Source organism: Petromyzon marinus, chromosome 35 (genome assembly GCF_048934315.1).
Source record: "Petromyzon marinus isolate PM22_M1 ecotype Great Lakes invasive population chromosome 35, UKy_Petmar_22M1.pri1.0, whole genome shotgun sequence".
NCBI classification, from domain to species: domain Eukaryota; kingdom Metazoa; phylum Chordata; class Hyperoartia; order Petromyzontiformes; family Petromyzontidae; genus Petromyzon; species Petromyzon marinus.
The window spans coordinates 3,509,359-3,525,936 of record NC_133701.1 but is presented as its reverse complement, the minus strand read 5'-3'; the positions used below and the strand labels follow the sequence as shown (position 1 = coordinate 3,525,936).

The 16,578-nt window shown below is 44.1% G+C and overlaps 1 protein-coding gene across 1 annotated transcript in view; it reads right to left on the bottom strand.

Annotated features, from left to right (window-relative positions):
* LOC116948859 (ankyrin repeat domain-containing protein 13C-like) overlaps positions 1–16,319 on the bottom strand; it is a 37,776-nt gene extending 21,457 nt beyond the window's left edge. The window contains exons 1-6 of the mRNA XM_032966035.2: positions 15,490–16,319; positions 12,363–12,404; positions 7,000–7,104; positions 5,537–5,622; positions 3,712–3,757; positions 385–451 (exon numbers count right to left, since the gene is read on the bottom strand). Coding sequence (XP_032821926.2) covers positions 385–451; positions 3,712–3,757; positions 5,537–5,622; positions 7,000–7,104; positions 12,363–12,404; positions 15,490–16,021 — 878 coding nt within the window. The 5' untranslated portion in view covers positions 16,022–16,319. The remainder of the gene's footprint in view (positions 1–384; positions 452–3,711; positions 3,758–5,536; positions 5,623–6,999; positions 7,105–12,362; positions 12,405–15,489) is intronic.
* Positions 16,320–16,578: the final 259 nt, after the last annotated feature.

Here is a 16,578-nt window from a genome sequence, read left to right as displayed (position 1 = left end):
GACACGTTTGATTTGATGCATATATTGCGAGCGTGGAGGGTTTAATTATTACGAACAGAAGCGTCATTAAATGCAAGCGCGGGAGCCCGGCGACAGTTCTCAACGGAGGCCGCCTCGCGTGGTGCGAAGAGTTCACCTCCTCTGGATCAATCCGGATTGGCCACTGCGTTCTTGACCGTGGCCCTTTGGCGCATGTCTAACGGCGCACTGCCATCTAGTGGCCACAGATGCGTGAGTGCATCCAAAGCCCCAATGAGGCCCTAATCGGAGGAGTGTAATTTAAGTCGCTTCTGAATCGCTCGCATGCCCTCCTGGCATGTGTGGGTCCCCAGTCCCCACCCACCGCCGCTTCAACGACTGCCACGCTGCACGTGACCACCTCACCTGATGTTGGTGCCGTGCTTGTAGATCTTGCACGTGTCAGAGGGGAGCATCCGTGACACCAGGGGGACTGCACAACACACGCCACAGCGGCACATCAGCGCGGCACACTCAACGGGCCCATAACCAGCTCCACTATTACTATATTTTCTTTATTTTACCAGGTAAGGCCCACTGAGCTATATAGCACTTTTTCAGAAGCGACCTGGCCACAAATAATAGATCAACGAAGTTGGTTATCACGTGGAAATGTATATCAGCCAAATACTCTAAACACATGTCGATTCTGAATTTGGAGGGAAAAAAACCAGAGGACACAGAGAAACATCCACATGACCACAGGGAGAAGATGCAAACTCCAAATATACAGTACAGGCTTCATGGTCGGGTTCGAACCCATGACTTCCTGTATACCGGGCGAGGTAGTCAACATCTCGCCACTGTGGCGCCCTGAGGTAGTTCACTTCAGGCCGTCACCGGCCCAGTGTTGGCCACAACTGTGCGGCACCCATGACAGCAAGGGTTTGGCACACTCGATCTGGGGCTGTCAGCCAACACACCTGCCGCACACGTCACCTTATATCTGGATTGCGTCACCGTTTTTGTGCACGTGCTGTGCACAACGTGTAATCATTTACAGTCTGGTTTCCATCATTAAAAGGGGTGATGAAATTCAGGGGTGATGCAGTGGTTCATGAACTGCACTATAAACCCAGACAGCCGAGTCCGATGCCTAGCTATGGGTAATTCCCAAAAACATTAAACACCGGGTTATTGGAGATTTCAGTACCTCTCCCCTACTCTCTCTGGTTCTTTCGGGAAAAGTCACGTCGATAGAAAAAAAAAGAACACGACGTTTCGGTCGCAACACAAGCGTCCGTCATGGAATCAAGACAAGGTGGTACAAATGCTGGGTTTGTCATGGGTTTGAACCTTGCTCCTCTAGGATTGCAAACGCCATAGCCACTCGGTGAAATGCCATTGACCGTAAACGGGAAAAATGGCTCGATCCAATCACCGCACACCAGCTACGCAACACGCATGCCGCCGCACTTGGCTGATAGATACAGGCTCCCACTGGAGAGCCTGATGGCAAAAGTCTCCATTGTAATCCCTCGGTGCTTGGTTGCATATGCGCTTATTGCGTGAGACTCAAGATTACAGATGTTTGCCAACACGCTGCACACAAAAGTGCAACAAACAATAAAAAAAAGACCAGACTTAACATTCCTCCCTAACGGGCATGTGAAAACCAACACACTCCAATGCTACCACATTTGCAAGTTTTCCCATTCCCTATTGTTAAAGAGATTAGGACATTCCAAAAGATCCCTATGGATTACCAATCCAGCCTACCACGTGATCCGCCACAAAAAGCACTCCAAACAAATCATGGCACTTCCGACCCTATGCCTAGTGTGTAGCAATCTTTTGAGAATAATGAGATTTAATTATTGAAACATGCGCATGGGGTTACTGAACAGAAGAAAATACAAAAGGCTCGTTCGAAAATAAGGCTTTGAGATGCTTGTGAACTATGAAAAGAACACAGCAAGGACAGGCTAAGCAGTGAGAATGCTTGTGGGTCACGTGTGTCGCGATTTCAGGATTGTGTTTTACAATAGTTCTGTGTGTGTGGCTCTTTCACACAAACACAGCACACCAGTCCGACCCAACGGTAAAGCTTTATTCACATTTTTATCGTTTTGCCCAATGAATCCCGATTGTGCGATCGGAATTTCACCAGATAAAAATTCCATTCAGATCTTTTGCTAGAGCAGAGCAATCCTTGGTATTAGAGAACACCCCACAGAAGCGGTTATCACACCTTTGACATCTGATTCTGACACTCCTTCCAGTGACATCTGTTCTACAAAGTAGGGGGCAGCACTTTCCCATGCATTCTGCCATGGAGGACTGTGTTTGCTGCATGACAGTGGACCGATGTTTTTAATTCTCACGGTTGGAATTTTACCAAATTAAGTGTGAGAACCAAAAAAAAACAACTAAATTAAATCACGACGTTTCAGAGGCAACACAGGCTTCCGTCTTATTTGATTGATTTTTTACCTACGTGACTTTACCGAAAAAAACAAAGAGTATGAATCCTTGCAGTCACGAAAGCTTCAAATCTAGAATGTGAGAACCAAATTTATTATGAATGCGTTTTTTTTCGTGTGCGCAATCATTGGTGACCAGGATGAGAACATCAACTCAATGGACTTTAATTAATTTGGTTTCATAACATTTCTAAAGGCAATTATACAATATTGACTAAACATAAATGTGACATATCTCAGGTTTGTTGAAAAAATATATCGTTTTAAAGATTGAATGAAAAAGATCTCATTCCGTTTTTTTTAAGCAGTAAGTGCAATTTGTAAAGCGGCAACAAGGAAATTAGTACTCCGCTTGATTACCCGAGTGAGGCAGTGGTTTACAGTAATTGTTAACTAATAGTAGGACATGACGATTTATAGCAAGTAGTAATAGCTATCCAGTCAGGAGCTTTTCAATGCCCATTCATCAGCGGACGCAAGCATGGCTTTCAGGTCGCGTCGTTAGCCTCATTACCGCAGCAGCCTCGGTCAAACGAGCACCTTATCTCCATTTGGTCGACCTTCGAGGAAACGGTTATGTCAGTCTCATTATTGCTTAAATCAAGGGCCACTCAGCAAAGGCCACACTTGCAATGGTAGGCCTCGAGTTACCAGCTCTTGCTGGATCCACCAGAGTGAACGGCGTTATACAGAGTATACGTTACGAAGCATATAACAATTAACTCTATGCCCCGTAATAATTTTATGAATGTTCATCATTTGGTGGGAGGGGGGAGCTCTGATTTGATTCAAGATTTTTTTTAATTTAATCTCGTTTTTCTGTCTCGTTTATATAATTAGGTTTACAAGATTCGCATAAATATAACATCTAATTGCACACATTGTACGTATTAAATTCTCGCATGTAGGATAAGTTGCATGTATTGTGAGCATAAGAATCGATTTTAGTTGAAAAATCAATGCAACGTTGTGCAGTGAGCTTTGCAGATTTGACATAAATGACAGAAACCCACCCAACGTTCCCACAGCTCTACATTATGTCGTAGCATCTGCACAAATTAAACCAGCTCACATTACAGTAATATATTTTTTAATGTTACATTAATTGGATTCTACTTTACATTGCCCATTGGATAGTGCAATTTGAATTAAGTGATATCTTGTTTAAACGTATAGCCCGTCTGTTCTATTTATAGCCGGGTCGTTTTGCCAAGCTGCCCATTGCTGATGACTTATAACCCCTAAAACCCATGCGGTGGACAGAACTCACCCCAGCTCTGGAAGTCCCAGTGCAGCTCCAGATAGAAATTTCCAAGCTGCAAATACAAGGAGCAGGTTACATGCCATGGGTGAGGTCAGCTCTTTCATCATTGCCAAGGCAAGCATTCTTTCTTGCCACAAAGGCACTTTTTGTACTTCAGTTTAAAAAACAATCCATGATGTCTCACCTGCTGATAGTATAATCCAACCCTTCTGAGAGTGGAGTTGTAACGTATGGCAGTGTGGACTCGCCCTGAAGAAAGGGGAGTTGAGTAAAATCTCTCCCCGAAACTGGTTGGTGGTGTTTGGTGCCCGAAGATCCGAGCCGGCACTTTGAGCCACGTAGTGTTTGAAACAATGAATACTGCGTCGCGTCCACGCAAGTTGAATGATTAAAAATGTTTAACCTTTCACTAGAACTTTTAAACGTGTTTATCATTACAACTAGAACAAGAGATATATCCCTTATTCTAATAACGTTGAACGATAACAGATAAGCGTTGTGACGATTCACCCCCACCACCTTTCCTCCCCAGAAGGAACTTCCAGTGGCAGCAGCTGTCAAGTGAAACCATTACATAATTTTAATGTATGCATAATGTATATGCATACATTAAGCCCCCCCAGCCTCCTCTGGCCTTCACACCTGATTGGCTCACAAGTGACGACATCACATTTTTCCCTCTATTTAAGAACGAAACAGCAGGAGGATTTCTCCACAAATCTTCGCTGTCCGCCTGATGATGCTAGTTGTAATTACTGGCGAAACGTCATAATCGAATTGTAAATGTTGTGGGTTTACTCTCCAACACACCGGCCGGTGTGCTGTACTACTAACGAATTGGCATATTTTGTTTACGTGACAAACCTTACTAATTGGTTATGTCGGGTGGTGGCGAGTTTAACGACACATTTATATTTACACGATCTAACCCAAAAAGATCTCTATTATGAACCCATTATATACAACATATACAAATGAACAACATTGATTCTTACCCACACAATTTGATGCATGATGAAGAATTTATTTACATCGATAAACCAATGCATCACTACACCCGTAATACTTATCAATTTAATATATATATGGAGTGGGGTGAAAAGCAATAAGGAAACAAAAAATAATTTGGAGATTTTATTTCAGGGAAAATAAATAAATCAGCAGGAATGTAATGAATCACTTGTTACAATGTTTACCCGACCTCAAGATACCAGTGTCAGTATATAACAATAAATTATTTACATCTGATGCAAATTTAAAACAAATGTTCCCTAAAGATAATTTCATAAAAAGGAATAAACTAAACAGGAACAATGGGACAAAAAATAAACCTTGGATTAAAGCGTGACCCCGAATTGTGACCCTTCATCTCACTGTGCCGGAGGGGTGCCTCACTCACCATGTATGGCCCTTTTGTTAGTTTACTGCTTGATAACCGCCTCTCCATGCAGTGAAGATTTTACGAGCATACTTCACCACCCTGATCAATGTGGGTTGGTGAAGAGCATACTACAGTGAAATTCTAGATTTTGCTCCACTGCCCTCTACTGCCCACTAGCTAACTCCGCAGCCCTATGATGACCTGGTTTGTGCAAAGTGGTCACTCATCCAAGAACCAGCCACGCTCAACGCCGCTTAAATTCCGATATCCAAGAAGATCAGGTTCATTGGTGGGCAATTAAGTCACAGGCATTGAGTGAATCGTTACCCTCCACAGTAATCACGTGTTCACAAGCGGTAGGACGTGAACATCTTGGCAAGACCAGGACTACGACAATCGTGTCTTCCGTCTCGTCACATCCACCTTTGACGAGGACAAAGCACCACTCACCTCCCGGAGCGCTTTCAGCAGGCGAGGCCGCTTCTCCTCCACGTGCTCACGTGACTGCTGCTTCAACTTCCTCAGCAACGTCGTGACTGTGGGCGCAAGGAGGCGTCGCAGAAACATGCGCATCAGTTCGCAAGTGAGCGGCCCGCCACCTCGCCTACAAAACCTCAGCCACCCATGTCGACGTGTCATGACAGTCTGGGCTTCATTTCTTGCTGAATATTTTTCCGGGTCGCTGGTAAAAACCGGAAGATGTCACGTGACTAGTTTTGTTGTTGTTGCTTGAATAATCCGTTGACATGGAACGTCTCGTTTGCAAGGGTGTCAATTGTAGTAGCCACAGCCATACTGAGAGGACTACTAAATGTGGTGTGCCGGGTGCGGAAATATTTTCTGGATTGCCATCTCAGAGAGACCCGGCTAAAATTAAACCTGAGACATGGATCGCTAAAATAGAGGTCAATTATACCTACCGCAAACAAATAATGACATAGAACGAACAGAAGGATTTCTTAAGATTCATAACAAGGTGAGGAGATTGTTCAAATGTAAACTTTCTCTTTAAAAGGGAGACCTGTGTAAAAGGAACTGTTAGCAAATTTTTCGGAAAAAATTGCAAATTGTTAGGAAAAAAGTAGAAACACTTAAAAATGAATAATTATATTTACATGAATCACTAGACCTATTAACACCACAGTAATTAAGGCGTACTTAGAGCAGGCTAAGTGGTGCTGTGGAAAAAACACCTGATTTACAATCAGAGTTCAAATCCAGGCCAGAGGTTTTGACTACAGCTCATTTTACCTCTGGGAATGATGAAAAGACTATCACTGTGGTACAAACAGAAGTCACCCTAATGAGAAGTCTACAGTCGTAGAAATGTGAAATGTTCACCAATGGCTCAGGGATGACAACACAGTTAAGCAAAGAACCACATTCATTTTAGCAAGAAATCGTTTTGCGTGACCTTTTGAATGATAAAATACGAACACTTTATCTTGAAACTGTGTAAATACTAGCAATATGTTTGATTTCATGTGCCCTGCTTGTATAAATGCATACTGGTTCTACACATGGGCATTCCACCGAGACACGGAAAGATGAACACACGCATTAGATAACACACACAACATAGACACATCAAATTTATGGTTAAGTAAAGTTACATTGAAAAGCTTAGCCAGAACACGTGGCTAAAAGGGAGGATAGCAAATGGACAATACTGATGATAGACAGCAAAGGTGGGAAAGCGCCAGAGAGATCGACCACAACGGAGATGGGGCCACAGGATTAGGTCGCGTGCAGCAGCAAGATGGACTGTTGCATCGCAGGACTGTGAGAGATGGCGATAACATGGGGAGGCCTACATACAGCAGTTGATAGAATAACAGTTGAAGATGATGGTGAAATAACAGCACGCACAATAACCATTGGCACCGTGGGACTGTTCAAAGAGGGGCGCTTACTCATCTGCCGGTCTCCGTAGCTGATTGCCTCGGCAAGGGGGCTCCATCCCTGGGCATTCTTCACCTTCACGGGGGCGTTGTGGGCCAGCAGTAGGTGAGCACATTCTGTGGATCAAGTACACGAGGTTATGGGCACAAAAGCCAAATATCCCCCGTATAGCTTTCACATACTGTTGGGGCAAGTGTTGTTAGCGAGCACCTATGAAGGCCAGAACAGCAAACGAGGGGGTTGGTGGCCAGCAGCACGACCTACCTCCTTTGTCTCCCTGGTGGCGATGTTTACACACCTCACCAGGTACCCATTTGAGGCCGAGTCGACCTAGGGGAGGCTCAGGACTGGTTCAAAAAATTATCACTGGTGTTGGCCGTGAGTAGGAATTGAACTTAGGTGCCCGGGTTCCGAGCGCAGCGCGCTAACCGCTACACTACTTGCCCCCTCTTAAGAGCACAGACACTTGGCTACACACAGCACGGAGGGGCTTGAGTTTCTTCAATCCGACAAAATCATCCTCAGATGCCTCAATACAATTAAATACACCTTGAATGTATCCAGAAGCTAAGCAAAGTACAATCCTGTTTAGTAGATTGATGGGAAAAGGATTGGAGATTAACACTAGACATAGTGGCTCACACCTGTAATCCAATGATCAATGTAAGTGACAACTGCCATCAAATATATTTTGTATCGTAGCTTTTACGGTGATGGTAGCCTGTGTTCCAGTGTATGATCGTGTGGACATAAAGCAAAGGGTTGTGCTCCAGCACTTTACAGACAAGTATTGGTGGTATAATGTATATTTCTGAAACTCCAAAACTCTCTGCGCTGTGAGGTGGCCAGGAGCTAGCAGTCCAGGAATGGACCATCGAATCGTGCAGCGCTTTATAAGTTATGCTGTCACATGTATGTTTTCTCCAGGCACCTTTCATATATAACACAATAACTTATAGAATCGGCCCAACATTCCGATGCAGGGCCCTTCTGAAAAAAAAACGGTCTCAAGTCTAGGTGAGGCTTTCCTGGGTAAAGACCATTATTATACACAATACACATTTGTGGTTTAACACCGTGCACTATACTAGCTTCTCCACGTCTTAATTACAACCTTGAAGTTGTTTTAATTGAATCTAATTATAAAGAGAACAAGGAGCTGTAAAAAATTGGTCAATTACATGTGCTCAACAAAATCACTCTCCTTCGATTAAACAACCTAATTTGAAGGTAAAAAATAATTTTGTGCTAACTGCAGGACAACTTAAAATAGATCTCAGGGCAAATCTATACTTAAATGTACACTATTGAAGTGTAGAAAGTTATTAATTGGCTGTTCACTGCATGCGCGGCCTAACGCTATACACCCCCCGGAAGAACTGTATATTATTATTTATGTTTTATTCCTCAGCAAGGCAAAGCCAAGCTTCTAGTGACAGAATTTATTCTGCCATCAAGCTGCCCCCAACAAGACAGGGCTATTGCAGTGCACGTTCACTTCCATAAAATTAATTTAGAGAAACTGGAGACACTTCCAAAACACGTCTCATTTTCACTGCTCTTGGCACACTGGAGTAAGAAAAAACATCTTAAACATAACATTTAACACAGAAATAATTTAAGAGGACTTGAGTATTACTGCACTACAATTTATTTTACGCACTTTAATACAATTAGGATTTGTAAATGTTTGTATTTTTCGTGAAACCTTAAAACATAAATCTACTGCAGTACTGTATCTATTAAAATCATGACAATATTTTATTAGAATGGAAATCTACACTCCCCAAATTACTTATTTCCATCGTATTTTGCAGCCTGATAGCAACAAAACAAATGCATTAACACTTCACTGCACGCGTGAATGACGCTACATAACACTGCCTGCAGCTGAATTACACGGAACTTGAAACAGATGGGAATCCTGGTGCAGGCATCAAGCCGTTTTCAGGATATCAACAAAACATGACGCACGCTGGACTGCAGTTAAGAGATAAGAGGTGTACGCCACCTCCTCTGTTATCTAAGCAGAGCCCACAAGGCTTGACGACACTTGTCAAGGCCCTGGCCCTTCACATGCAAAAGGCAACCACTTACTTGGTGCACGATAACATATCCAAGTTGTATTAATGAACCACCCTGTCAATTAGAAAGTTAATATCAAATGATAAAACCTAAAGATGCAATTAATGGTTAAATATTTAAACAGATTAAAGTTCAATTGCTGCCGATGGAGAATTATACACTTGCAAGGGTATGCACATTCCACTGGTATTTAACCACTGAGTGGTCTAAGCACTGCCTTATAATTATACGAGCATGCGTTTAGTTGTCTGCAGGTGTGTGAATAGAGATCAGCATGAGTCATCTTGTCAGGATAGATATATAAAAGCAGGCAAAATAAAATACAGGTGGTTTCCAGTTTACTACGGTCCGATTAACAACGATCCTAATTTACAATGTCTATATAATGCCACCATGCGATTGCTTTGACAGAAACTTGGTTTATGACGCATCTTCCGACATGACTCTCGAACACATTTGAACAGAGTCAGTCTGAATTTTGATTTAAAGCTTTCGTGACTGCAGGGATTCATATTCTTGGTTCTTTCGGTAAAGTCACGTAGAAGGGAAACAATATAATAATAAATAAATCCCACAACGTTTCGACTGCAACACAAGCAATCATCATCAGGTGTGAAAACCACAACAAGAAAATTTGAAAAAAGTGGCGGTTTGTTAACGTTAGCACCACGGATAGCGATTTGACAGTTTGTTCAGATGGATGAGTCCATCTATGTTCGGAAAAGAGGAGAGGGGAGATGAAAAATAATGGATGCGGTCTGAAAGCCACCTTAAGCGTGATCAATCAATTAAGACCCGAAATGGTTTATCAAATCCTTCCAATGATTGCTAAGCCAGAATCCATCTTCTCCGTTGAAATTGTCTCTGTGTTTGTATATGTGGATAGCCTCATGAACGAATCTCTCATGGTAGCCAGATGGCTTGCAAAGAACCTCTGTCTTGGAGAAGTCAATGTCATGTGAACCTACTGAATTATAACAGTGATCTGCCACGGCCGAGGTGTTGGTCCTACCGTGTTTCAGGTTTGCTTTGTGTTCACGAATGCGGTCCGAGACTTGTACACACCAAGCTCTTAAGGCTAATGGTTATTCCGACCACACAATCCGCAAAGCTATCACTCCAACCATGAATTTGAATCCTCTTGAGGAGCCTTTCAAAACCATCACTTTACCCTACATTGCGGGGATCATAAAAAAGATCTCCAAAATCTTGAATAAACACAAGATCCAGGTCCGATTCAACACATTACATAAAATCCGTGATCTGATTCCGTCTGTAAAAGATGTGATTCCGGACATACAGTACCCTGGCGTCTACAAACTAAGTTGCCTCTGTGGTAGTAGTTACATTGGAGAAACCAAACGACATGTCTCGGACCGCATTCGTGAACACAAAGCAGACCTAAAACACGGTAGGACCAACACCTCGGCCGTGGCAGATCACTGTTATAATTCAGTAGGCTCGCATGACATTGACTTCTCCAAGACAGAGGTTCTTTGCAAGCCATCTGGCTACCATGAGAGATTCGTTCATGAGGCTATCTACAAATACAAACACAGAGACAATTTCAACCGAAAAGATGGATTCTGGCTTAGCAATCATTGGAAGGATTTGATAAACCATTTCGAGTCTTAATTGATTGATCACGCTTAAGGTGGCTTTCAGACCGCATCCATTATTTTTCGTCTCCCCCCTCCTCTTTTCCGAACATAGATGGACTCGTCCATCTGAACAAACCGTCAAATCGCTATCCGTGGTGCTAACGTTAAAAAACCGCCACTTTTTTCAAATTTTCTTGTTGTGGTTTTCACACCTGATGATGATTGCTTGTGTTGCAGTCGAAACATTGTGATAATTTTTTTTGTTTTTTTATCATTTTGTTTCCCTTCTACGTGACTTTACCGAAAGAACCAAGAATAAGAGTCAGTCTGGTTTCCGATGCGACTTGGCGTGGAGTGTTTGTTATTCTCAAGTGTTTTTGTGGATATTTACCTACTAAACCCTGTTAAATATGGCCGATAAAAAGAAAAACACATCGGCAAGTAATGTTTGGACTGTTTCTACCGTCTATGGGATAATAGGGTCTGATTTACGATGTATGACAGGGTTTCCAGGAACGAATTGTGTCCAAAAAAGTCGGGACCGCCGTATATGGTAAACGAGAAAGTGCGATTGGTTACCAATAGCATCATTGTTTACAGTAACGCACGCTTTCATCAATCCACTCTCAAATGCGAGGTTAGCAGGGGCGAATTCAATTGTGTGGCTTTAACGCCAATTTCTGAGCATTCACCATGTTTCCCAGAGCATGTCTGAAACTGCACCAGTGGCGCGATTGAATTCCTTGGGAGATGGGTATTGATCTCAGGAGAGAGAGGAACTGGTAAGGCGGTAATGGAAAAGAAGAATTTGGGACATGGGCTGCAAAAAAGATTAGGCCTCATTTTAAATTCACACCTCACATTAAAAATGTAATAAAGTTTTTTATTCTAATATTTAAATCCATTTGTACGCAGCCCATTAGGGGTTGAGTAAAGTGTCTGTTGCACTACATGCATGACCTTTGCATTGCAGGTATAATCAATTCAAATTTATACACCAAAAAGTCTAAATATTTTTAAAAATATATATATACGATCATTGCATAAATGTTTGCAATGTAATGTAGACAGACCATTTTTGTTCATTTACTGAAGAATAATATAATAGTTTAGGAAGGCAATTGTTATCTTTTACCAATGCATATTATATAATGATTTAAATGTATAGAGCATCTGAATATAGATTTACCTGAAGATACAGAACGAGCCACACGTTATCGGTTATAGATGCAATAAAAAATACAACAAAATAACAAAAAGAAAATCCTAAATGGTAAGTATCACTTTGCGGGCCATAGGAATGTGGAATTTTAACCACTAATCCAGGACTGTGCATTGGGATCCTAAGATGGAATGCACATTATGAATTTGAATTATTATTAATGCAAATGAGTACTACCTCATGCACTTGGTAAAGGTGTTTAACTGAAGGGCACATGCCATCAAGCAAGTGAATGTTCTTCTTAAAGGTGGTTTTACTCATTAAACAAGCAGTACTGAAAATATTACCATTGCCATACAACTGCATATTTAATTAGTTTAGAAATCAATATAACTGCAAGGGTTTACGGGTGTACAGAAACGGACGTTTGTGGGCACTTATTGAGGCCCACATCATAAACTGAAGTGAATCAGGCAAGAGACCAGCAATTAACACAATACAATGTCACAGGACATTATGCACTTACCTTTATGTCCAAGCATCACAGCTAAATGCAGGGGAGTGTTACCTGTGGAAATGAAAAAATGCGTACATTTCAAAGCACATCAAACAATGAGCACACGTGAAAAAACGTGATGCAACGATTGGCAATGACTTCCACACAGCGTTGCACTTAAAGGGCAAAATAATATGTACTTATGAGAATGTTGTTTTGTGTTCTTGCTAATTAACTATATAGAAGTACAATTCACATTTCCAGAGTAACATAAATAAACCACAAAGCAGTTAGCAATAAAACACTGCGCTTTATGAAATATACGTCTGATCAATTATGTCATGAAACGTCTTTAAAGTACTATAAACCACATTGCTGGAGCATGGCGTGAATTGTTTTGTGTTCCTTGGTCATGATGAAACCATGGCCAAAGTAATAAATCTCAATTTTCTACGGTCTACCTCCACAATTCGATACCTGGAGTACCCTAACAACCAATTGTGTGTAATGTGGAGCCTATTATTCTTGTTGGTACAATTCTGGCACACTGCTGCTAAAGCATGCCTGGCACAGGACGTTAACCGAGAGAATATTAAATATTGCATTAAGTGAACTAGTCACAAGTGCTTAAAACAAAATGGAAATCGGATTACTTCTCAAAGGCTGTTTTAATAACTATGTTCTGAAGCTGCACGCAGACTAACACTTACTGCCAGCCACAACAAGAAGCCATTTCACAAGTTGAGTCATTTTTAGTGGAGTCACATGGCTCCAATTAACTCATCATCACCTGAGCACGGCAGCTTTACGGCCAAGGGTAGTCACTCTTCGGTGACCTCACACTGAAATGGTTTTAAAATGCGACTTCACCATTAAAAATGCACGGTTTGTTAATATTTACCAAGAGCGTCTTGTGTGATCGATTTAAATTCCATCTCAAGGGCATTGTCCTGTTACCGGCTGGCATTAACGCCAAGACGTCACGTGGCCGGAATGAGAATACACCTCTTCCTCTGCCCATCATCTCAGCGTTACGTACGGCGTGTCGCACGCTGAGTACATATTTGGCATTACCTCATCGCAGCCGCCCAATCCATTAACCCTACACGAGCGCAGCAAGCACCAGGGGAGCCATTCATCTGACTTTTGGTGATAATGTTCCAACGTCTCCATCACTAACAATGCGGCAAATTGCCAAGGCGATGTGTTTCATCCGTTTTTTCGAAGATGTTTGACACGGCCAGAGACATTAAAACGTGCACAGCCAAAACACAGCATTGGGGAGGAATCACAACATTAATAATGATTGTTTCTGATAGAGTATAGTGCCCTTTAGACCTGGGCATCTTAGTGCTTTATACATTTCAAAGGGCATCACCAGTGGCAGCTGTCCCTGGTGCAGGCATTAGTCTGCCAAAAGGGGAGCAACACTTGCTAAGTGTAATACCAATTGCATAATTTGTAGGGAAATTTCGAACTGGCCAAAATTGGACATGAAGCCAAAACACAATGGCCTACTCGTTTCGGATTTTCAGGGGATCTTTAATGTACACTGAAGCACACAATGCATTTTATGCGATCCTAACTAGGGTGACCCTGCCACATTTGAATCGCAAACATCTGCAGCAAGAGGTGAACACGTGACTGTTGGGCCATGTCACAACCCCAAGTGGGAGTGAAGTACACAAACCAACCAAATTCTAGCCCTGCTATCCCTAATTAACTAGCCAAGGAGTCATGACTTGCCCTAGTGCTGCCCCTTAGCCTACCCCAAAACCCAACTTGTTGTGCATTACGAAGACCCCATTTCACTCTTTGTTAATTTTATCCAGCTCTGGAATCCACAGTACCATGCAGAAAACAAGAATAAAAAATTATATTTACATGCACCAGAAAGATCCACTCATCTGCAAGCGGAGGAATGATTGTTCTTCGTGCTGCAATTACCTCATGCTGTTGGCGAGGTGTAATGGCTAGGCAGGGACTGGCTGCCCTTTGAATCACGTGAAAATTAACTTGTATTAAAACATCTTGAATGTGGCCGAGTTAAGTATTGTGTGTGGGGCTTATTTTCTGGGCGCATTACATAATATTGGTCGCGAAAGCCTACGTGTTAAACCGCATTACATGTGTCTCAACATGTGCTGACTTTCTGAGCTGTGAGTGAGCCCCCCTCCCAGGGGCAATCTTGACCATGCGAAGGGCAGCAGCTACAGGAAAGTGGTGTGCTTTGCTATAACAGGAACAGCCATTTGATAACTAACAATGCACATACATCATCACCGCGTTAATTAAACACGGTCACTGTGGAAGGATGACAGCATCGATCGTGATGCACATTGCTCTGTTGCGGTGCTAATTTACGCCCATGCCAACAGGCCAGACACAGTGTTAGGGTTAAAGGTTATCCTAACCCTAATTTCTTGACTCTCGAGAGTCTAAATTTTGATTTAAAGCTTTCGTGACTCGAGAGTCTGTTATCATCCAAACTCCCTGAATGTAATACCATGACCCCAAACTTCTAATTTAAAACGTAATACCCCGACCCTAACTCTACTCTCTGACCTTTGCCCTATCCCTTATCATGCCTTCTCAAGCCTGATTCCATAACCCTAATCACATTTCCCAGCCCTAAATCCCTTTACTCAAGTACCGCAATCTTGACCTTATAACCATAATCACAAGGCCCTAAAGCCCGAGCTCCTAATCCTAACTCACTATTCTCAACTCTGACCCCATAACCCTAAACCCCACCGCTGCATCCATAAATTTACCCCACTGATCTCATCCCTGACCCTATAACTATAACCACAAAACCCAAAGTACCGAACCCAAAATTCGTACGGACTGCTCTCAATGCCGATTCCACAACCGTAAACCTCAGCTCTGAACCCTTAGCCCACGTATCTCAATCCTGGTCCTGTAACCATAATCAGAAGACTCAAGTTATGAACTCCTAAACCTTACGGGATCTGATCTCAACCGTGACCCTATAACCATAACCACAAGGCATTGGCCCCGAAGTCCTTACCGTAACGGACTGATTTCAACTCTGCCCTTATAACTACAACGACCCCCGGTGCTTAAATCCGAAGCCTAACGGGCTGATGCCAAACCATGACCGCCTCGACCCGGGGGCACAGGCCCCGCTGCTCACCGTGGGCGTCCTTCTGCGCGATGTTGTGCGTGCGGATGAGCATGGAGAGACGACGAAGGTCCCCGCGGAAGACGCTCTCGTGGACAGGGCAGGGCCCCGGCAGGGCCACCCCGTGAGCCGGCGGCACGCGGGCCTCCCAGCGACCCACCACTCCTCCACCACCACCACCAACAACGACGACGCCCGCATGCTGATCTTGCTGGTGATTGTATTGCTGCTGGTGATTCTGTTGTTGCTGGTCAAGGTGTTCGTGGTGGTTGTGCTGATGCTGCTGGTTGTTGTGTTGCTGTTGCTGCTGATTGTTGTGCTGTTGCTGCTGCTGCAGCAGCAGCAGCTGTTGTTGTTGCTGGTGATTGTTGTGCTGCTGCTGCTGCTGCTGCAGCAACTGCTGCTGCTTGGCAGCCAGGACCTGCAGCTGGAGCTGGGCCGGAGCGCGGCCCTCGGCCTCGGCTTGCGCCCGCGCCCCGTTTGGAAGCGCCGAGCGCCGCAGGACGCAGTGGCCCGCAGGGCCCCCTGGCTTCTCGCCGGTCATGGCATCGTCGAGACCCAGGGCTCCCAGCAGCAGCAGCAGTAGCAGCAGCACCGCGAGCGAGCGAGCTCAGCTAAAGCGGGAGAGAATTTGTTTCGGGAACAGCGGCGCGGTGAGCCGTGGCAGAACGCGGGAGAGGCGTGCGGAACGCGCGGGTCGCCTCCTTCTCCCCGAGCGCCTCCAGCATCACGACCCCCGGTGCGGGAGACGCGAGATTCGGGACCCTTCGCTCGCCATCGTCGCAAATTAACAAAACGCTCTGGAGGCGCCCGAGCCGAGCGCGGGATGTTGTTGATGTCCTCAGAGATCCACCCTCAGGGCAATTGTTGTTTTGAAAGTCAAGGGAGAGAGTGCGAGGCGGCGCTTGCGCATGCGCAGCGAGCTGCAACCGGAGGTGGCGCGCGCGCTTGCGCCTCCACGCGGTGCAGTTCGGAGAGGGGAGCGAGGAGGGGCGGGGCGAGGAGAATAGGGGCGGATTGGGGAGGGTAGGGGCGTGGCGATAGGGGGGAGGGGCATGAGGGGCGGGGCGAGAAGGGGCGGGGTAAGGAGTATAGGGCGGG